We start from the raw sequence: 21523 nt of genomic DNA on the forward strand, positions 1-21523 counted from the left end.
TGCTCCAAAAAGGGAGGGAAAGACAGATAAAGGGGAAAAAACCTCATATTCTCTACCAACCCATTTCAGAACTTCTCCCACATTAGGTGACCTCTTCTAGGCACAGAGAATCATCATTTATCCAATTTTAAAGCTGTTAAATCATTTAATAGGTGTTTGGAATACAGTGATCTTCAAATAAGGTTTCCATATTTAAAAATCAAGTAGAAATCAGCAGGATGTCAACAGTTCTGAATTTTTTTCCTGTCATTTCTCTCATTCCCTCTCTATTTCCCAGACTTGCTACTTGAAAGACAAATATTTTCCTCAAAGAAAAAAATATGTAAAACATATCCTGTAAATAACATGCATAAACTTTCTATGTAAATAAACATAGCAGCCATGACTTATTTTGTCAACAATGTCATAAAGAAAATGCCTTCCAAAACAATCTGAATTAAGGAACAGTGTTGAGTCATTCTGCACTCCTTTCCTGCAGCAGCTGTAATTCAATCAAGTTGGGTCTACATACAAAGTTGTAAAATTACATTACATTTCCAATTCTAAACAAGACATATATTTACCAAAATGTCTGTGTATTAGTAACAAATGTACTTTGCTTAGTGTATTTGATTTTACTAAGTATAGTCTTTGTTGGTGGTTTGAAGTGACCACATCTGCTCTTGCCAATTTGAAAATTAGTTTTTCCATAACAGTATGGTTTTAAATGCTGCAGAAGTTTTCAGTTTGGAGATGTTACCAAATCTTTTTAATTTTTTTATTTTTAACATTATCACTCCTATTTTCAAAGCATTTGGAAAGCACAGTGCTGTACATGTTTCTTACTACTCCTATTCAAAAGTTCTAAGGAGGAACATTCTCCCACTCAACACATCGATGTATTTCACAGCTTCTTAAAAACTGGGCTAATTTTTTAAGAGAAGCATTGAATAATTACTTCATTTAGGGCATTTCAGCATTGGCAGACACTAAAGGCTTTTTTCATTCAACCTCCAATTATAGACAACAGTGATTACCTACTCCTTAAAAATATAACTAGCTGATTATGAAGAAGAAGAGATCAAAACTCTTGGGGCACATATCTTTGGGATTGCAACAATCAGTTCAGTGACTTAAGAAGATAAAACACTGCATTCGCACAACACATGTAAGCTGTCAACTCCTCTAACTGTAAAGTTGTCTCAACCACAATAAAGAGCAACCTTCATGAAAGGCAGAAGAAGGCTTATTTCACTTTCTAAAAATGCCAAGAGCTTCTGGGGTGCCAGCAGCATGTGCTGTGAGAGACACAGCTTCCTGGCATATCCTTCAGCTCTGGGCAACAAACTCAGCATGGTCTCAGCCTTTATCAGAGCCTTCCATAGCTGGGCTTACCATCAATTATTGTCACTAGTCTTGATCACATGAGCCTCAAAGGGTTAGCTCTCTCTGATACATCCTAAAGTCCTCTCTGAAGATTCTGACCTTTTCTGCTCTCTGTGTAATTGACAAGGCTAAGGAAAGTCATTGGAGAATGCCTTTCCTCCTCTCAGATTTCCATAGCTCACCAGGTTAGGGTACCTAGCTCCACAGCAACCATCGAGTCCATCATATCTGTAAGACAGACTTGGACCAAGACCAAGGCAATGGTACACACCTACAGCCCAACTGCCATGGAGATTTAGCTTATCAGTGGATGAGAAAGCATTTTCTTCACAGCTGCCCAAGATCATTCTCAGAGCAAAGATCCATGAGAAGGGTTTTCACACAAAACCTTGCCTCTCCAGCAATAAAGATACATTTCTATGACCTTGTCTTCTCTAACATAAATAGATACCAACATGTAAATATGTGTGTATGCAATTATATGGAAAATTCCTAAACAAAACACTCCCCTATAAATGTTCTTCTCTTCCTGGGAAGGGGATGAAAGCAACAGCATTTGACAGATGTTAGACAAGTTGTTTAATGCATTCCTGAAAATGTTTAATGAACACCTCACATGAACAAAAATTTTCTCTAAACCTACTACCTCAGCTAAATATAAAACTACATTGCTCCAGCTGCCAGGCAAGATGGAAGGATGCTTAAGTCTTGTTGTTTTGCAAGGTTTATCTTAAAGCTTTAAAAAAACCCCAAAAATACTCATGGGAAGGAAGAGAAAGATGACATGCAGCAAAGTCAAGCTCAAACAGGGCATCTAGGAAGATGTTATGCTTCAACTTGCCAAATTTCTGACACATTATACCTCAGGGGTGAGATCAGCCACTTTCTGAAGGAGATGGGTGTGAGCAGGCCTTCACATGATGCCAAGGGATCTGCGGCCCATGGTAGCAACACCATTTATGGGATCTTGTAGGTTCTTACATTAGTCAGCTCTTCCACAGGTTAACCAAAATCCTTCCTACCTAACAGCACTTCTGAGCTGCCAATTTAGCAATTGCCTAACTCTGCAGACCCAGCACAGTTAACATAGTTCTGCTAATTTACCTGTCACAGCTCATGACAGTGTGTATAGATGATCTAATTTGGCAATTCAGTTACCCCTAGTCCTACATGCCCTCCATTTTTTCCACACTCCCTATTTATGAGCAAGCACTAGAAAGTGCTGTGGAAACTTGAGGTTGGTGCTTTGTACTCTTTAATTGTAAAGTTTCCCGTTTTTCTTTTTTCTTACACAGTCCACTCTCCTACAGTGATCCATCCATCTGCTGTAGAGATCCCTCACAGTCAGAGCAAAATAGAAATACCTCATGGGAGAGCAGGGATTATGCACATTCATGTGCATGCAAGAACCTGAAGCCTCTTTCATCATGCCTAACCTAAATCACCGAAACAAAAAGCCAGAATAGTAGAAGTAGCATAAAAAAAAAATTATTTTCACCACTTCCACTTCACATACTCTCTTGACTTTTCATGCTCAGTCTGATTTCAGAAATACTCTCACACTGTTACTTTTTCCCCATCTGCTTTGTGCCAGTCCAGCTACCACAGCATCAGGTTTTTTTGCTTACTGGGAGCACCTTGCAGACCAAGACTTATGACTCACAATCTGAAGAGACTTACTGAAAAGGACAAAACTGCCTTATCTGTCAAATATACCAATTCTGCAAATAATCTAGTTGGAGAGTTCATCTGGTGGTCATATTCCAACTACGTTTGGCATTTCCGTCATTTTTTTAGACAAAAGCACTGTGAGCAAACATGTTTTCACAAAAACAACGCAGTATTATACTTGCACATGTGTCTGGATTCTCTGAGAGTACCAGACCAAAAAAATACAGATGGAAATCCCTCCTACAGGCTTGGGGATCTCTAAAGCTGCATGTACAGCAAGTTCTCAGTTTATATGACAGATTAAAAGACCCCACCTCTTAGAAGAAAAGGCATTTTAGAATTTTTTCATGATGCTGTGCTACACAAGTATCAAAAAGGTACCAAAAATATTTTGCCTGTTTCTGGATGCAAGATTTCATTCAGTCAACTAAGACATCAAATAGTGAATTTCTGTTCATAAAATCTTGTCATTTACTATTTACTCTATTATGCAAATGTCATCACTTCTTAAATATAATTTTGTTTCATTTCTTCCTGTTCTTTATGAGAGAAAGCATTTTATAAAGTCTTAGTAAGACTAACGTACTTCCCCACAAAAAAAACCCCAAGATGTGATAGGTCACAGAAAAATAAAAATCTCATTTTTCTTTTTAAAACAAAGACAGTGAATTTCTAGAATTTTAAGTGCTTTTTGGAAGGAACATAACCTATTTCTCTAAACACAATTTTGCATTGTAATTCAGTGAACAGAGAGGAATGCAGGCACCTCTAAAGACCTGTAGCAAGTCCAGTTAAATTTAGGCTACTGATCTGTGAACTGAGGCAACGAATTACAAAATTTAGGCATTGTAACCACAGTCAACTTCTAGGACAGACAGCACCTTGAACACTAAGTTCCTCCACCTACAAGAGATCCAGCCCTCATGGCTTTTTGATAGTGGGCATAGCAGCAGTAACGACCTTCCAGGTAACACTTGCAGTTTGAGTTAAAACACAGAAGAGGAAAACCCTTATTATTGGTACTTATTCAGTCAGGCAACCCCATCTTTCACATTTAGAAAAGTGAGCTAGTTAGAGGATTTCCTGATTAAAAGCATTTGCTACCTCCCCTCTCGAAGTAAAGGCACTATGAAGTTAGAAATGCGAGTATCATTAAACAAAGTGTCATGTAAGACACAAGACTGTGGAAGAAAGAGGGAAATTCTTGTGTGCTGTCACAAGCTCTTACGTGGCAAAGGGCAGGACCAGTATTCCAGAGACAGCCCCCTGGAACTAGTGCCTATTTCACACCAAATTACCACTGGATAATCCTACCTCTCTGAGCACCTGCTGGCACCAAGCTCTGTTTTAGGAGGGTGGTTGCTGGTCTACCACAGGAGAGCCTCTGCCTTAGTAACAAGGGCAATTACTTGGAGAGGTAAATTCTATCCTTTTCAGGCAGAGACCACAACCCAGACCTCTTGCTTTTTTGGAGAAGCACTCTAAGGCTTTCTGTTAAGTAAAAAAGTCAGTGGGGGCAGTAGCTCCAATTCAACTGAAGTTATGCAGACCTGGTTACATCCGACTATAAAACTTCATTCAGACAAAGATTTCATTGGGTGTCCAAAAACCTGTATCTCAACAGGTGAGGGAGAGGTGAAAAGATTCTACAGACATTTCTAAGCCTGCAGTTTCACTAATTTATTATGCCAGGGATCTTTCACACTAATTAGGAGTTATCTAATGATTGCAGGTGCCAAATCTGGTTACCTGCAACATAATACTATGAATTTGTTACTGATTTAATAGAACTTAATATAGCTAAGGCACATTTAGATGCACTGAAAGCTACACCACTACAATTAGCCATATTAAGTTTTCTTAGCTACCACACAGATCTTACTGCCACATCTTGTGCAGCTTTATTTCAAAGTCATCCCAAATCATCTGGCTCTGATCCCAGCAAGACATTTTAAGACTCACTACTTCTACAGACATAATCTGACACTGGAGATTCTTAGCCAAATAAACATGACTAGTATCAAAGATTTTGCTTGAGCAACATAGTGAGTGTAATGACAGAAACATGCAGGAGATAAAACATCACAAGACTGACACACAGCACAGTCAGCAGTCTGGCAATAGTTAAAAAAGTCTCTGTGTAGGCACTTAGCAGATGTAAGTTACTTCTGCCAGGATAAGCCTTAAGACTTCATCTTTATTGAAACTGGCTTTGCTGACATGTGCTTCAAAGCCATTGTGTGAATACTCTCCAAAAAACTGGAAAGAACAAAGGGAAACATGGAATACAGGATGAAGCCTTATTTATAATCCACTTACAGAGCTCAGGCTGCATGAACAAAACACACTGTCATGATATATAAATGCATCTTCCTTAATTTTCAGACTTAAAGATGCCAGACTAAAAATGTTTTCCTTTCCCTTCTTCTCCATCCTGCCTGCTTAATTCATGAGAATCTACTGGCTAAAATGCAGAAGGGCCAATATTCTCACTTAACTTGAGAGTTAAAGAACAGAAAGTGCAAAGAACAAAAAAAAAAATTGAGCCTTTCAGCTGATGATGTGCTTACAGTCCCACATATGAATATTCTGGACTTCATCATATCCCTTTTTATTTGCATATTTTCATTCCTTTTTTTGTTATCTGGCAAATCTACTTTGGCAATGTTAATTAACAGTTGCTCCTTTTCCTCCAATTGATGAATGTTCATTTCAAGAAAAAAAAAACCCAAAATATCAGAAATTCTATCTGGATTGCAAATTCTGTCCTGGTCATGTATTTGCTGTATAACACTGAAGTGATTCACGAGTATTCTGCAAGACACTGTGACTTGCAGAATGGAAGACTGTGAGAAAAACAGTCACAGGGTTGTTTTTAATTCTAAAGTTGGACTTAAAAACAGAGGACATAATATACCAATTTCTGTAAAATTAATATCATACAAACAAAAAACCCAACTCAGATAAATAGCTCTGAATAGCTCAGTAGCTAGGCATTAAGTATTGTGCTTGGAGATCTGGCCACTGTGGTGTCATACTTATGTGAAGCTGAACTGACTGCAAATTGAGATACAAGTCTTCCTTCATATGGAGAGAGCTGCTTTCAGCATTAACTGCTCAGAACTGTAAGTATGGATAAAAAAAGGAGCAGGTGAAGCACTTCTGTGTATCAGTAACATTGCTAAGGACCATAGCTGTTTTATGCTGCCTTGAGGAGGTAATCAAGCATGAACAGAGACGAACAATGAATTTACCCAGTAGGAATGATTAGCATGCAGTGAGGGGGAGGTAAAATGCCATATAACTGTGAACCATTCTAAACATACTTTATTAATATAGTTTTCTCCTAGAAGCAAACAAAATTCTTTGAACCAGCACAGACTAATAAAGAGCCCCATGCACAACTTGCAGCTTCTCTCCTCTTGACAGGATTCCAGAGGCAGGGTGGAAAGGAAGAAGACAGAGACCCAAAAGTTAGAGCTCAGGTGGCTTTATCCATTGCTCATAACCAAGGGTTTCATGTTGGGAGTCACAGATATCAATGCTGCATCTAGAGATGCAGCAAATGAGATGCATTTTACATTTTACATTTAGAATGCAAACAGTTGTAGTCCTTGAAAACACGATGCATTGTCAACTTCAGGGAGCTAGATTTTTGGATAAAAGCTGCTGGAAGCATCAGAAGACCATGATAGCTGCAGGAACATGCTACATAGAAGTAATTCAAAAGGGTTTATTATTAATGAATAAATAATGATCATTTGGGGCTTGTAATAACATTCCTGGATATATTCCTGGATATATATATATATACATATATACATATATATATATATATCAAAGTGCTGCTTGTGCACATCACTGTCCCAGGTCAGCCTTACACTACATAAACAAGTAGTTTTTTCACAGAGGTGCTAACCTTTAATAAAGAGGGTAATGCTGTGCCTCAAACCTGTTCTTCAGCAGAAGAGTGAAAATGATCAGCAAGGGTCCTGTGACCATCCCCCATGAAGAGCTACAGTCCCTTGACACGGGTTCTGGAGCTGTCACCCTGTCACTCTCAAGCACCACCACCCTGCCAGCACACAGGCATCTGTTTCAGCTTTCAGGTCCTCATGCACAAAATATGCTTCCCTGAGGGTAAAGCCCAAATAAACACCAACCTTCTTCAAATGAAAGTGTCAGAAGGTCTATGGCCTGCTCAAGTTGCTCTCAAAAACTTCCAGAAACTCAATTCATTTGTGTGGCACTTTTACACTTAGAATAAATACCTCAAGAAAGAAATTGAATTCTTTCCCTTGGCATTCATCCAAATACCTTAATTACTTGGCAATGTTGCTGCATAGATAATGATTATATAAAATAAAAGGCAAAACTACTTATGTCTGCCAGCCTTGGCTCTCAATTCCATCTTCCAGTGCCATAGGACTGTGAAATCCATTTGCTGCACTAGGTTGGCCATGAGATGGTCATCTGAAATGTGCACAACTCACCATAGTCAGCCATGTGCAGTTAATTTTTGATAAACATGTGATAAACCACTGAAACAAATTACCTTCTTTATTTAGCAATATGCCTTGAGAACAGATTTTCTGATTTAACGGGATATTTCTGTCCGTTATCCCATTAGATACACATTGCTAGAAACACCCCGGGCATCCCATTGCCAAACGAATGACTTAAGCTATTAAAAGCTCTTCAAATATCAGCTCCTTCTGCTCTTGATTACTGAAGAATGGTCCCATAAAATATCACCCATTAGGTCAGATCAGCCAAAAAGTGAAAAGCAAACAATAAGAAGTCTCATTTCCTATCAACTTCTCACCAAAACTCATATTCCATACATCTGCCAAGATTTTTGAAATAGTTACACCACCCTGATTATTTCCTCACAGCAAAAGTTTTCAGAATGATCTTCCACAACAAACCACATCAGAGCTGGCAGGGCATCCCACTGCAAGAAGACATTGATGGCTATGAATGGACAATGAAAAATTCAATATTCTGACTCCAGCTGCTTCCGGTATCTAGCTTGGAGGAATACTTACTTCTTTTCTCCTCCTCTTTTTATTTTGGTCTAATAAATATTGAAACATGGAAGCATATACTGGAAATTCTGGCCTAACCCAAAATATTTTTAAATTCTTGTCTGAATACAAAAGTTACCTACAAAGCTGTTGCATATTAATATGGTGCTCCATTCAGAGCTGTATGAATACTTATGCTAGATTGGATCTATAATATCACATAGAACTGAAATCTGTTTCAGTATGATTTTATGCAGCCAGAATTTTTCAACAAGTAAAAATTAAGCATCAATTATGGTGACATTCTAAGATATGACATCACATTTAATAAATGCTGGTTTGTGACTTTATTCTTCCTCGTTCCAGAAACGCTTCATTTTGTCTTAAAAAGACCAATGCACTATAAAAGCACATTAAACTAAAGCAGGAAGTGTTGAGCAAATGCATGAAACTACATAGCTGGTCAGTCTGTAAAAAAACCCCCAAAGCACAATATGGTAAGTGAAATAGTAATGTCAGAAGAAAATAGATCTTTACAGCTTAAGGCTGCTGTTCCAAAAAAAAAAAAATTTTGGATGTGAAAGCTTTTGTATACCTTTGGGAAATAAAAGATATTGTGCAAGTTCAGTTCTGCTCAGCCCACTTGGTGTCTTCTAGAAATGCATCTATCTGCCAGCTAAGAGCATAAGCTTTATTCTTCCAAGAAAATATATTCATTTGATTCCAAACACTGCTCTAAGCTCCCAACATTAAGCACAATTCCAGCATTCAAACACTCACAGCTTATGCTTTTAGTCCTTAACAGGGATGTAACACAAGAAACCAGCAGCAGAGTTCTGCATTTGTCTTCCAATCCACTTGTTTCATGTGTCTTTGTTCAAACACCCATCCCACTGGCAAGTTCACATCATGCTTCTAAGCCTCCCCTAAACTTGCAAAGCTGGAGTGAGGTGGCCTAAAGGAGTGCAGCAGCTAGCAGTATGTGCTGTCACTGCGGGATGTGTCAGAGCTGAGATGGGAGGTGCTGTCCTGGCAGCACCCTAAGGAGCCTGTTCCTGTCACTCTTGGAAACGGCTCCTTTGAGATTTCTTACAGGGCTAATTACAGCTACACACGTAGGCTAGACATCAACCTATTCTTCCAACAGACTTACTGATTTTTTTTATTATTTATAGTTACAGTTATTTTATGAGAAAAACTGCATACAATGCAGGAACAAACTGAAAATTCTAGGCTAACATATTACATGACCAGGAAAATGCTGTAGTGATCCAGGTAAGAACAATAGATGATCTCTTTCTGGTCATACAGCAGAAAGTACTTCCTCTAATTGCTTAAGAAGTTTCACAGCAGTGTTTACCAAGCCATCTTCTCTGCTTTGTCCCAGAGCCGTGAAAGTAATAGTCCACACACAGGACAAAATCAGCTTCACTAAACCTGTGAATTTTCAGTATTTTTAATTTTTTCTCAACTTAATTTGTCTTTTTTCTCAACTTAATGAAAAGAAACACAAAATGCTTCTATTGCTTGTTATTTAAGTGTTGACACCTTTGCTTCACCTAGATCACCTTAATCCCAACACCAGTAAATTTATTACTTGTTGGAAAAATCCATTTTGTGTCTTTAATTCTATGAAATGTTCAAGCTGGAAGTTCAGTGTACAAGAATCATGTTCGGACACAGAAAAAGAGGAAAATTGCAATATACTTTGGGTGAAAACCATCAAATCCTTTATTAATCTGATAATATGACAGACTAATCCACTGGTGTGGGTTCTTTCTTACCTCAATAATCTTGTCATGAATTTGCAGGCCTTCTGCTTTGTCTGCAGGTCCATTTTCCAAAATCTTTGACACATAAATTCCCTCAGCAGACTCCTCTTGATTCTTCTGTACCAGGCAATAAGGAAGTTGCAAAAAGGGCCACATTAGTACAAAAATTGAGATGGTATTAAAATCAGCAGCAGTGAAAAATGTAAATCCACATGAAATATGCAGCTCATTTTTCTAGCTAAGAATTAAGCTCCTTGGGATTTTTTTTTTTTAAACTTGCTTAACACAAAGTAGTTATTAATCAAAAGGACAGAATTAATGAACTATTCCAGCAATTTTTATAAGATTATCCATTTACTTCCGGTTATTTTAGTCTAAATGAGACACAGTGTGCAACAGTAATCCGATCCCAGCTAAAATACTTGGAGCAAACCTCAGACTTCACAGCAGCCAGTGACTAGCACATAAATGGACAGTGGAAGACACTCATTAAAATGGATGCACAAGTGTTTCTCTCTGAAGGAAAAGGGCTCCTGGAGCACTGCTGCTTGCAAAGTGCCTTACTGCATTTGAAAATGAAGGTCCAAGGAACAAAGTGACATTAGTGAGCTGGCATGTAACAGTGAGAGGATTTGGTTGGAACTGTTGAACCTCATAAATCCTATTCACATGGGAGATTGAGAACTTGCTCAACTATGAAATCCATACAGATGAGCTGTGGACAAAAAGAGAATCCATCTCCAACTGATCTCTATGCAACACTAAGTACAACTCACACAAGGTCAAATTTAAAACAGATAAGTTATCTACCATAACTGCAGCAATATAAATGATGTTGTACATGCTGGAATTACTTTATTTCATCACACTATAGTTAAAAGGAATTTTAAATAATTACTAATAAAGAACTAATGTCAAGCAGACTCTGCCTGCTTACAGGGTTTTAAGTGCTTATACAAATAATAACTTAGCTAGCAATAACTGAAGGAATCTTTTTCCAGTTGATTTACACTTTTGATTGCAGTTTATATGATGTTCATTTTCCTTCTGTGACTGGTGAATCCCTGACCAAGAGCACAGTTCATATGTGCACAGGTTTCTAGTCTAAGTCCTATACACTCATGGGGAAAACACTTTATAACTTTTTCTATTAAGAAAACTGTAAAGGCATATGTAAAACATACTTTACACAATATGGCAACAGTCCTTTGGAAACTTGACCCAGGTAGATTTAAGGAAAATAAATATTTGTTCAACACAGTATTAGTCAGACTATGTTTGCATAAAGTATTTTTTCCCTCTTTTTCACAGACACTCATACATGTCAGGTACTAAGCAAAAGGGAAAAACAGCAACAGCTCCAGAAATATTTTGAAATTATGAACAACTAGACTTCCAATGACTTCCCATCTAAGCAGTGAGACATAAAACTCTGATAAAGAAGCACAGGCCATTAGTGAAGAGGGACATGGTTTGGTTTTAACCTGAGAAAACAAAAATCTAGATTACAGCACCTTCACCCACAGAAAACTATATTTCTTTCCATCAGAAATCTCATTGGCTTTTTCAAAAGCAATGTATGACCTGTTAAAAGAAAGGGTATTTCAGTCTGGCTTGTGGTCCCCATCAGTTGCATGTGCTGGTACCCAGCACTCCCGACAGGAAAACAGCACAAGGCATACTGAGCTCCAGCATCCTGTCACACAGCCCAGGGGCTGTGCAGCAACTGTGCCTGCATCACACCTCTCTCTAGCCTGGCTTTGACGTGGTGTCCTCAGGGGAAACAGTCCTCCCAGCCAGACAGAGCTGGGCCCATCAAAGCAGCCTTGCTCCCTCAGAGTAATGAATCACCTCTCAGAAACACAGCTATGAGATGCACGTTCCTTTCTGACACAATAAAAGATGATCCTATGATGAGTTGTTCCTTTCCTCTCCTCCTTCCTTCAGGTAGGAGGTAAACAGTGGGGATGCCTATTATGGACTGAAAATAAACACAGCCAACAGAAAGTACGTATGTACATTACCCAAGGCACTAAGAGTCATCTGCTTTCCAATGGAAAAAGCTGCATAGTACTTACAAAACACAAATAACACACGATGAAGAACACATCCCCAAGCACATGACTAATATGGAGACATCACTGTTCTGCTCTTCTGCCGCAAGGACCAATGTTTCAACCAAGGACACTTTTTCCCCAGCAGCCTGAATGTACAGAGCACCTTCATGAGCTCTTTTTGTCTTGTTAACAACTTCTGTTCCAGTATTTAAGCTTCTGAGAAGAACTTTGTGATTTCAATATTGAGTCAACTCAAGCATTTTTTTCCTGTTCTATCCTCAGCTACAGATACACTGAGTGTCACACTGATACCTGAGAAATGCCAATCAAATGCCTGTGGTAGTCACATTTGTCAAAATAAGAATAAAAAACAAATTTCCAAACTGAACTTCAAAGACTCAAAACCACCTGAGATCTACCCCTGCTTCACAAACTCACCAATTTTTCTCCAAATATGAGTGTAAATAGAAATTAATTTGCTTTTTTCTATTCAGCAGTTTTCACAACACACAGTGCTATAGACACATTATATAGTTCATATATTTATCATTTACGCCTTAAAATTACAAAATATTAAGTCAAAGCCTGACAGTTCATGATACATATCACTGTTGAAATGGTGTGTCCACATGGACTGTCAACATCTAAGTCCTTTAAAGAAGCTCAGTTGCCATCCCAAGAAAACTAAGCACATGCTCCCTTTTCCCTGAAGTTCTCCTATGGATGTAATTAAGAAATGTCACAATGCAATCCAAACTAAAGATTGTCTGAATTTTTTTACTGTTCCCAATATTATACTAAAAATATATATACTACAGTATATAAAAAAGTGTATACTACAAATATTAATACTCCAAATATTAATATAATCATGGCATATGTATTTAAACTTGTAGCCACCTGTTGCCTCATCCTTCCACTAGAAAAATCTAAGAAACTCTTGCTTTGGATTTACAGCCCCAACATCTGATAACTGCAGGTCTTCATATTCACCCACAGGGAACAGTAAGTCTGCAGCACAGACAGTGGACTAATGGGAACAGACTCTTTGGCACCACTAAATATAGCTTTAGAGCAGAAAATTGCCAAATTAATATACAGGGTCCTGCTCCCCTCCTCAACAATACTAGAAGGCTACAATTCTCCCACTTAAGAACCTGATCAGTACATAATTATTACCAACCCTTCCTAATCAACTATTAATTTTCCAGTTTAACAGGTTTCTTTGCCCTCCAAATGCAATGACAGCCCTGATTAATGCTTTTAGAAAGATGAAGAAAAAAAAAAAAAGCAAGCATATTCATGTGTATATTCTGTATATTCTAAGTGGGGGCTAGTGATCCTTATGCATATTCTATGGTTTGCAATGAGCTTTCTAAACCTAGTCTGATGAGATTAAGATACAGCATTGGTGAAAACCATTTCAGTTCATAAAGAAAAATTGGAAGCAGGCATGTGAGAACAGGACATGTGCTTAAACTATATGAGCTGCAGAAGCAAATTTTCTTCTCTCCTACAAATGAAAATAAAAAAAAAAAAAAAAAAAAAAAAGGCAAGCTGTTTCACAAAATTCCAAAGTCTTAATCCTGCAACAATGACTTTTACAAGTAGTCCCAGAGATTTCTATTGGACAGTTTGCATGAATACATATTTATTACTCGCATGGGAACTGAGAGTAAACCAGCCTAAAGTTTTAAAGCAAAAGCACTATGAAAACCCTTCTGTCCTGGGGTGACGACACCTTCCAAAAAAAATGAGAATAATACAATTCTCATGAGATAACACCTTCCAAACAATTACTCCAGTTATACCTGATAATAAGTAGCTCTTCTGTCTGAAGAATAGACTCCATACCTACTGTCATCAAAAGTCACTCTTAATTAACAGTGTATACAATAAAAGTAGGTACAGACAAAATCACCTACAGTTACTTTTCTCATTACCTGATTGGGTCGTCCTCCTATAATATTGAATCCCAAAGTATCATTTTCTCGGTGTAGCATGATCATTAATGGTTTGCGTTCTCCTCCCTAGAAGAGATTAAATATTGTTAAAGAACACAGTCTCAAGAAGAAGTTACTAATTTAAAACATAATTGCAAACACAAATTGTAAGATTTTTAGCTGGAGAATGTATAAGATAAGGCTTGGAGGAAAACTAGGCTGAAAAGACTTGGCACTGGAAAAAAAAAAAAAACGAAAGAAAAGTCATGCTTCACTGAGAAGTTAGCAGGTAACACCTGATTATCTCCAGTTATCTTCAGCTGAACAGAAAAAATGAGAGGTTTTTGGTGGGAGGAATGCTTGGCACCATTGAAAGAAGTCAGAGCTCCAAATGTCTGGAAGTCTATAAACACAAAATCCCTATACGTGTTAACATTTCAAACATTAAAGATACAGATTAAAATACACAACATTGTAATTTTCAGACCCCAAAGTCATACCAGTACACCTTTTAAAGCAACTTTCAGAGAAGACACAGAAAGTGAAAAGCAGCTCTTTATCCCCAACTTTTTTTCTCCAAAAAGAAAGAATCCAAAACGACATTTGCAAAAATATGGGTTTTTTTAACTGAAAAAATGCAAAATATAAAGTGTGAAATATAAAGCAAACACTGAGAAGAATAAACGGAGTAAAATCTAAAAAATCATAAACGAAAAATCCTTTCCTTCAGTGGACCACGTAAATAATTAAAATTTTTGAAAAAATAATTAAAAATTGGAGGCTTTAGCAGAGCAAGTTACCGTATTTTACGTATTGCTGTTATTGTTATATTTACATGTTATTAACGGTGTCAGTGACGCGCTTGATGTCCGAACGGCACATTTGATGTTAATCCCGTCTGTTTTCACAGCTCCGATGGTTTCTGCCCCTGCTCACGGCATCGCCTCTCGAGCGGCAGCGCCCACAGCGACCCCTCCCGGCGGCGCTGGGAGCGGCGGGTGCCCCGCGCGTCTGCCGCCCGTCCCGCACCTCGGCCAGCCCCCACCGACAGACAGACACCTCCTCCCCACCGACAGACAGACACCTCCCCTCCCTTCCTCGGACACCGCTTTCCCCGCACACGCCACCGCCGGCAGCCACTGCTGTCCCACTCCGCAAGACCTTACCTCATCTGCCAAGAGATGAAGCAAGTGTACGAGCACACCTCTCGGAGCCAGCAACCTAAACCTCATGGACTAGCTAACCAGAGGAAACTTTAAAATAAAAAAATATTCAGGTTTTCAAACAGAGTTTTCAGCGCCACGAAGACCTGTATTTTTCCATGCACCAAGCAGATGCCCAGCACACTACATTGCTTCAGGTGTGAGTTTCACTGCTCAGACCTTTTCCACCTGGGATTTTGCTTCCCAAGGGCTCATGTAGATTTAGGTAGAAAGACAAATTCTTTGCATTAAAACACTTCTCACCACGGCTGCAACCAGCAATGCCTGAGCCTGCACAGTGAGCTTCCAGGCAGAAATTAAAAACCAGCCAGTTCCATCACAGCAAGCGAAGCCAGCTCACCGCAATTCTCGGATGGTTTGTTTTGCCTAAGGAAGCGTGTCGGTCTCTGGGCAATGCCCTCAGATCTGAGCGGAGAGCTCAGCACTTCTCCATCCTCTGCTTATAAACGGCGGTAGCTGTCATTCCATTCTACCAAAGCTTTGCTGCACTTTCGCCATCGTTTCCAAAGTCAAAGTCTACAATAATTTTACACTCAAGTTTTTTAAGACAACTTCTCAGCTGCTCAAATAAAAGTTAAAAGCCAGCTCCACGCCCCTGAGCTGCCGCCAGTACCAGCTGGAGCAAAACGAGCAGCAAGAGTAGCTGGGTCCCAGCTGCATCAGGCGGGGCGACCCGATGTGAACACCCTGATCGGAGGAACCAGGACCCGTCTGCCAGCTGCCAGCCCAGGACCGAAGCCATCTCCTCTCCCGCCCGCTCCCCATCCTCTCTGGCCGAGCAAGCGCTCGGTCGCAGTCTCTGCCAGGCACTGCTGGGCTCACGGCAGCACGGGCTTTCGGCTACCGAAAGGCGCCTGAAGAGGGACCGGCAAGAAGCCTGTCCCCAGTGGGATGGGTGTTACCAAAAATCAGTAAAAATATAAATCTTCATCTGGCAGCAGGGTCCGGCGGCCATATCTCCCCGAAAGAGGCGAGGGACGGGCAGGGGCGGCTCGCACCGCCCAGGGGATGCGCAACGGGATCGGGCTGGGTCCCGGACTGCTGCGGGGATGACTGCCGGTCCCCGGGGACACCGCCGGTCCCCGGGAACACCGCCCGCCCCGTCACTCGGCCGGTGGTTCACAAGTCGGGAAAATCAGGCTGGAGGAGGGTACAGCTGGAAGGGTGCAGACAGGGACGCGCTGCCCCGCCGATCCCTGCCGCTGCACTCACCTTGCCGGCTTGGCTGCCCGCCAGGTCCCGGGCGATGCTGCTGATGTGGCTCATGTACTGGCCGAACTTCGCCTGGTACCGCCGCGCCGTCAGCTGCACCTCGCTCTGCAGCGCCGACAGCTGCGCCAGCAGCGACTTCTCCCTCCTGCTCCAGCGCTGGGCCTCCCTCTTCAGCTCGTGACCCGGCTCCGGGCCGCCGCCGCCGCCCCGCAGCGCCCGCAGGCAGCGCTGCCCGCCGCCGGCCCGTGGCTGCCCCGCCGAGCTGCCCGAGGGGAGCCCGGCCCGGGGCTGCGGCTCGGCGGGGCCGGCCGGCCCGAAGCGGCACGCCGCCAGGTGCTCGGGCAGCTCCCGCAGCCGCACGGTGCGGCCGCAGCCCCGCGGGCTGTAGTCGCACTTGACCTCCAGCTTCTGGACGAGGCTGCGGAGGGGCAGGACGGGGCGCAGCTCGGCGGCCGCCAGCGGCCGGCAGCGCAGCGGGCAGCGGCGGCGCCGCGCCGCCCAGGGCAGCAGGCAGCCGGCGCAAAAGACGTGCCCGCACGGAGTGGACAGCGGCTCCTCCAGCACCCGCCCGCACAGCCCGCACTGCAGCTCCGCCGCCACCGGCCCCGCGAACCGCGAAGGGTCGAAGCCCATGGCGCGGCCGGACACCGCGAAACTTTCGGCGCCGCGACCCCGGCCCGGCCCCGGCGCCGCTGGAGCCGCTCCCGGCGGGCGGCGGCGAGGGGCGGGCGGAGGAGCGGGGCTGCGCCGGGGGAGGCGGGCGGCAGCGCCGAGACGGAGATCCCGGCGGCTCCCCCCACCCTCTCGCATTAGCTCCCTCTCCGCGGCGCTAGCAACCCACGCCCAGCCCCGGCACCACCTCCGCCCTCCCGGAGCATCCTCGCTGCACGGCGAGGCGAGGGACCGAGGCGAGGGGGCTCGCAGCCGCTCGGCCCGCACCCACCCCCCTTCTGTCCCGGCGGGACAGAGCTGTGCTCCCAGCGGGTCACTCGGGTCTGGGCTATGGTCGCGGAGGGAGGGAGGGAGTTTAAGGGCTGCGGGACAGCGAAGCGCTCGGGCTCTGACAGATGCACACTTGTGCTGGTAAATAACGCGCACGTGTGAGCACGCCTGTCTCGTGTCTTTTCAAAAGGCTTCCTCCTCTCTTTTCCTCCCGTTTTGGGATATCTGTCAGGGTGCAGAACCCTGAAATCCATAGTATTAGTGCTCTCTTTGTTGCCACACCATAAAGGAAATAAGTCAGGATAAGAAAATTACTTGTTGAGCTCCCTTAAACTACAACATATGTATAAACAACACTTTCATTTAAAGAAAAGCTAAGGCACAGCAAAATCTGGAAAAGCGTAGTTAGGATCAATAGCTGCCTGGATTCTACCCCTTCATTGCTGTACAACCCACAGCATACACTGAAACATGAAACCCCTAACACATTCCCCACATAACTTCGCTATTGAAAACACAGGGACAGATTGCTGCCCCCAGACCTGTGGACAACCTCCCAGAGCAATGAGGGATGGAGCTCTCTGAGGGGTTTCTTCAGTGGGCTCCTCCACGTGTGGATCAGACAGCATCATTTTTGGAAAGGATGGCAGGTTTGGTCTGTCCAGGTTCAATCACAGGTTATTTCCTGGGCTGAGAACTTCTGAGGTAGAGCCAAGGTGTGTCCCCATGAGTTCTGCAATTTCTGCTTCAAACTCTGAATCTCAGGAGCATCCCTCTGGGAAAGCCATGGGGGCTTTTGAGACCCACTAATGCATGGTTCTTTTCCATGACTAAAAAGACACCATGTGATCAATACAGCACACTTCCCCCCCCGCCCCCGCCAAAGCAAGAAGGAAAACTCTGCACATACCTGCCCCTGGAACTGAATCTGAGATAGCAGATCTGTTATGTATACTCATGATTTACTGAACAAAAGTTTGGCAATGCACAGAACATCTACAGACACAAATATTACTGAGAAGCACCACCACTTTCTGACTTGCCAAACAGAAACCCACAGTTTTTGTTGGATTACCATGGCCGTGAAATAAATAAGTGAATGAACTGCACCATCAAACAGTCTGTCATCTTGAAGACAATGCACTAAAATCCAATATTTCACTGCAGATCAAAATCACATTCTCTCACAAGAAAAAGGAAAGCAGATACCTTCAGTAACTAATTGTGCTATTCATAGTGGTTTTAATCATCGATCCATTGATTTTAACTGCTTTGCTCATGGGTTCAAATCAGTGTCATTCAGAATGTTATAGAAAATAATTTTTAAATACTGTCCTCCTCTCCATTTATGAATATAACTATTAATTTGGCTTTATTATTTGTTTATATCCTCTTCTGTCTCCCAGTGTCCCAGTGTTTCTCCTTGACCTCATTATACCTGGCCCAGAACTTCAGGTCCAAGCAGAGACAGTAATGTCTTCATTCATAAATTAAACTGGGCAGACAAAAGGCCCTACCACTGGTTCCTGATCTGTTAAACTGGTATTGCTTCTGTTGATCTGTTAGTGTGATGCTTGAAATAGTTTTGGCTGAGACATGTGAGCAGCCTCCCAAACCACAGCTGGACACAGCATTGGTGCTGCAGGAGCAAGTGCCAAGAGACAGCTTGAGGTGGCTGCCCTCTTATGGAGGTGGAGGTGTAGGGGCAAGGCTCTAAGTCCTGCTGGAGCCCCTGGCACATTTTATTTACCAGGATAAATGCAGTCATATGAATGAGGTAGACAGGTTTGAGCCTTGGAGCTCTCGGCTTCTTTTAGATCAGGTAATTAATTAAACAATGGATTAGGCTTCCTATGGTAGGCATACTTGAAAAACACAGCTCTGTCATTTCTGGCCTACTTTGGGCATTGGTGAAATATCAATGCACTGGCAAAACAGTTCCAGGCCGTTGCCTTTTTTTTGCTTGTGCTGAACTAAGAAATAGTCTTTCTTTGCCATGATGTCAGCACAGATGGAAGCACAGACAACTGGGTTTATAACAGATGCAATTTTCCGGTACAGGAACCTGTAATACAGACAAATATACTAAACTCACCTAAAGACAACAGCTGTCTGCGTACCAGACCTCCATGGAAATGCATAAACATGGATAAATACATGCAAATTTTACCAATGTAAAAGGGTGATTCCTACAATTAGTCCTATTAGTTCTGATGTAATCAGGAAATGAAAAACACAGTCCTCATACTGTCCTAAAATATTCTTAAAGAGACAATATAATTATAATTTTGTTTGCTCCTCCAAGGTCTCAGCACCTAGAGCTCCAGGTTTCATACAGCCACTCGAGTCATGTGTTCACTGAGGTGGTCGAAGAGGGAAATGCGGATTTAAGGAGATGGGGAGAGGCTGAGGAGCACAGGAACAGCAGTGCTCTCATGGACACTGGGGACAGCTGTGAGAGCACCACACTGGGACTGAACCCAGTCATGGATCAAATAAATGTGCCTTGTCTCTGGATCAGTCCATGTCTTCAACAGCTTCTGACACATTCATTTTTGCTCTGCTTTGTAAGGCAGAAAAAGAAATTTGAAATAAGAAAGCATTTTCTTCCTTAGTCACAGGTGCCTACACATAAACAAACACACACACACAAACAGACTTTGATGGAAGATTTTGGTGGGGGTAGCTGTGCTGAAGGAGTTCTTTACCAGCACAGAAACCCAGCTGCTCCTGATCATCAGAGATGGGAGGAAGTGCTATTTCTATTATAAATAGAGAGTCATATCTGCCCATAGTTCTTTTCTCATCCTAAGAGGATCTGCAGTTTAAAGGATGAATTATACAGCTGTTTCCAAGACTTCTGATGAAAAAATCAGAAGAAAGTAAGAATTATTGCTCTGAAATACTGAAGGTTACTGTAAGGCTCCAGGCTCCATTGAAGACAAAGGGGAAAATCCTGTAAACTTTCAATTCACATACATGGAAATAAAATATATATTTTTGTATTTCCCCCTTATTTTCATTAAAAAATTTGGCCTATTATTCATCCATAGGATTTCACAGGAAAGTTCTTTTTAGAGTCACACTAGTAAAATGCTGTAACTAATCTAGAGCTAGGAAACTCAGCAACTTCACTCTGAGATAAGAACTTTGATCTGAATATTTGCTATTAAAATCTACTATCATCAGAAGTCTGCAAAAAATTTTGTCACTGTACTTTGGCAAAAAAAAAAATAAATATTATTAACATAAAGTTAGACCATATTATGTTTTATTGAAGAGAATCACTTCAGAAGGGTTACAATTTTTAAGTCAGCAAGCAATTTTTCTGTACCACAGTTTATCATTGAGCACAGTTAAAAGTGTTTGAGGAAGTCTCCAAGTATAAACAGTACAGATTTTTTCTGAAACCTGAGCAAGTATTTATTCATCAATTAAGCTGCACACATTCAGTGAAGAAGATTACATCCAGAAAACATTTGTAATCTATGTAGTTCACCAGCACAAAGACACTGTATGAACTCTATGTTTGTGTAGCTATGTTTGACATCAAATGAACCAACAATCAGCTCTGGCCACTAGAAAAACGAGAACAAGTCTTAAAAACCAGTAAATGGGAGGTCTATACTTTTGACCCGCCTCTTTCATCCACAAAATGGCCATAAGCCACAAGCAAGTCCTAACACAGCTTTTCACTTTTCACTTCACTCGCTGCTAATGCTACCCAGCAGAATTCATAGCAGCCAACTGAAGTCCCTATGCAATGCCTGGAGCTAACAAAGATGCCTGACTAGGGCACCTTAGGGTAGTCAAGACTGAAATATGCACCTTCCAATGTAACAGGTGGATAAAAGCACCTTTCCAGGATGTGCCTGACCTGGGTGGGAAGAGTGCTCTGCAGTCACACCCTGCAGTTTGAGCCTTGCAGAGAGAGGCATTCAAGGAGCACTGAGATTGTGTGTGATCTAAGAGTCAATCTGCCCAGTGCTATAAAAGTCAAATACTCCTAAGAATGCCTGTTTAACCTTTTAGGAATTTACCTGATAGAAATTAACCATGATATCAGCTTTGGATGCCTCCAGCAGATGAACAGGATTTTTTTTTTCAGTATTACATTTCTACTGAAGTTCTTGGTACAAAGTCAAAGTAGATATGAGCATTTAAAGGTAGTTTTTCCACACACCTTTTTCACAGAACATTTCAATAGTAAATGAAGTGAAGGAGGAAATCGTTCCTACCCCTGTTTTGTGGATGAGGAGGTAGATAATTAAATTCTTTAGATTCTGGGTCAAAATCATTCCCATAAAATGG

The 21523-nt window shown here is 41.7% G+C and overlaps 1 protein-coding gene across 1 annotated transcript in view; it reads right to left on the reverse strand.

The window, feature by feature from the left end:
* Positions 1-16903, reverse strand: part of LOC131591912 (PDZ domain-containing RING finger protein 4-like) — a 240161-nt gene extending 223258 nt beyond the window's left edge. Inside the window, exons 1-3 of the mRNA XM_058863029.1 lie at positions 16271-16903; positions 13836-13922; positions 9848-9952 (exon numbers count right to left, since the gene is read on the reverse strand). Coding sequence (XP_058719012.1) covers positions 9848-9952; positions 13836-13922; positions 16271-16903 — 825 coding nt within the window. The remainder of the gene's footprint in view (positions 1-9847; positions 9953-13835; positions 13923-16270) is intronic.
* Positions 16904-21523: the final 4620 nt, after the last annotated feature.

Source organism: Poecile atricapillus, chromosome W (assembly GCF_030490865.1).
Source record: "Poecile atricapillus isolate bPoeAtr1 chromosome W, bPoeAtr1.hap1, whole genome shotgun sequence".
NCBI classification, from domain to species: Eukaryota; Metazoa; Chordata; class Aves; order Passeriformes; family Paridae; genus Poecile; species Poecile atricapillus.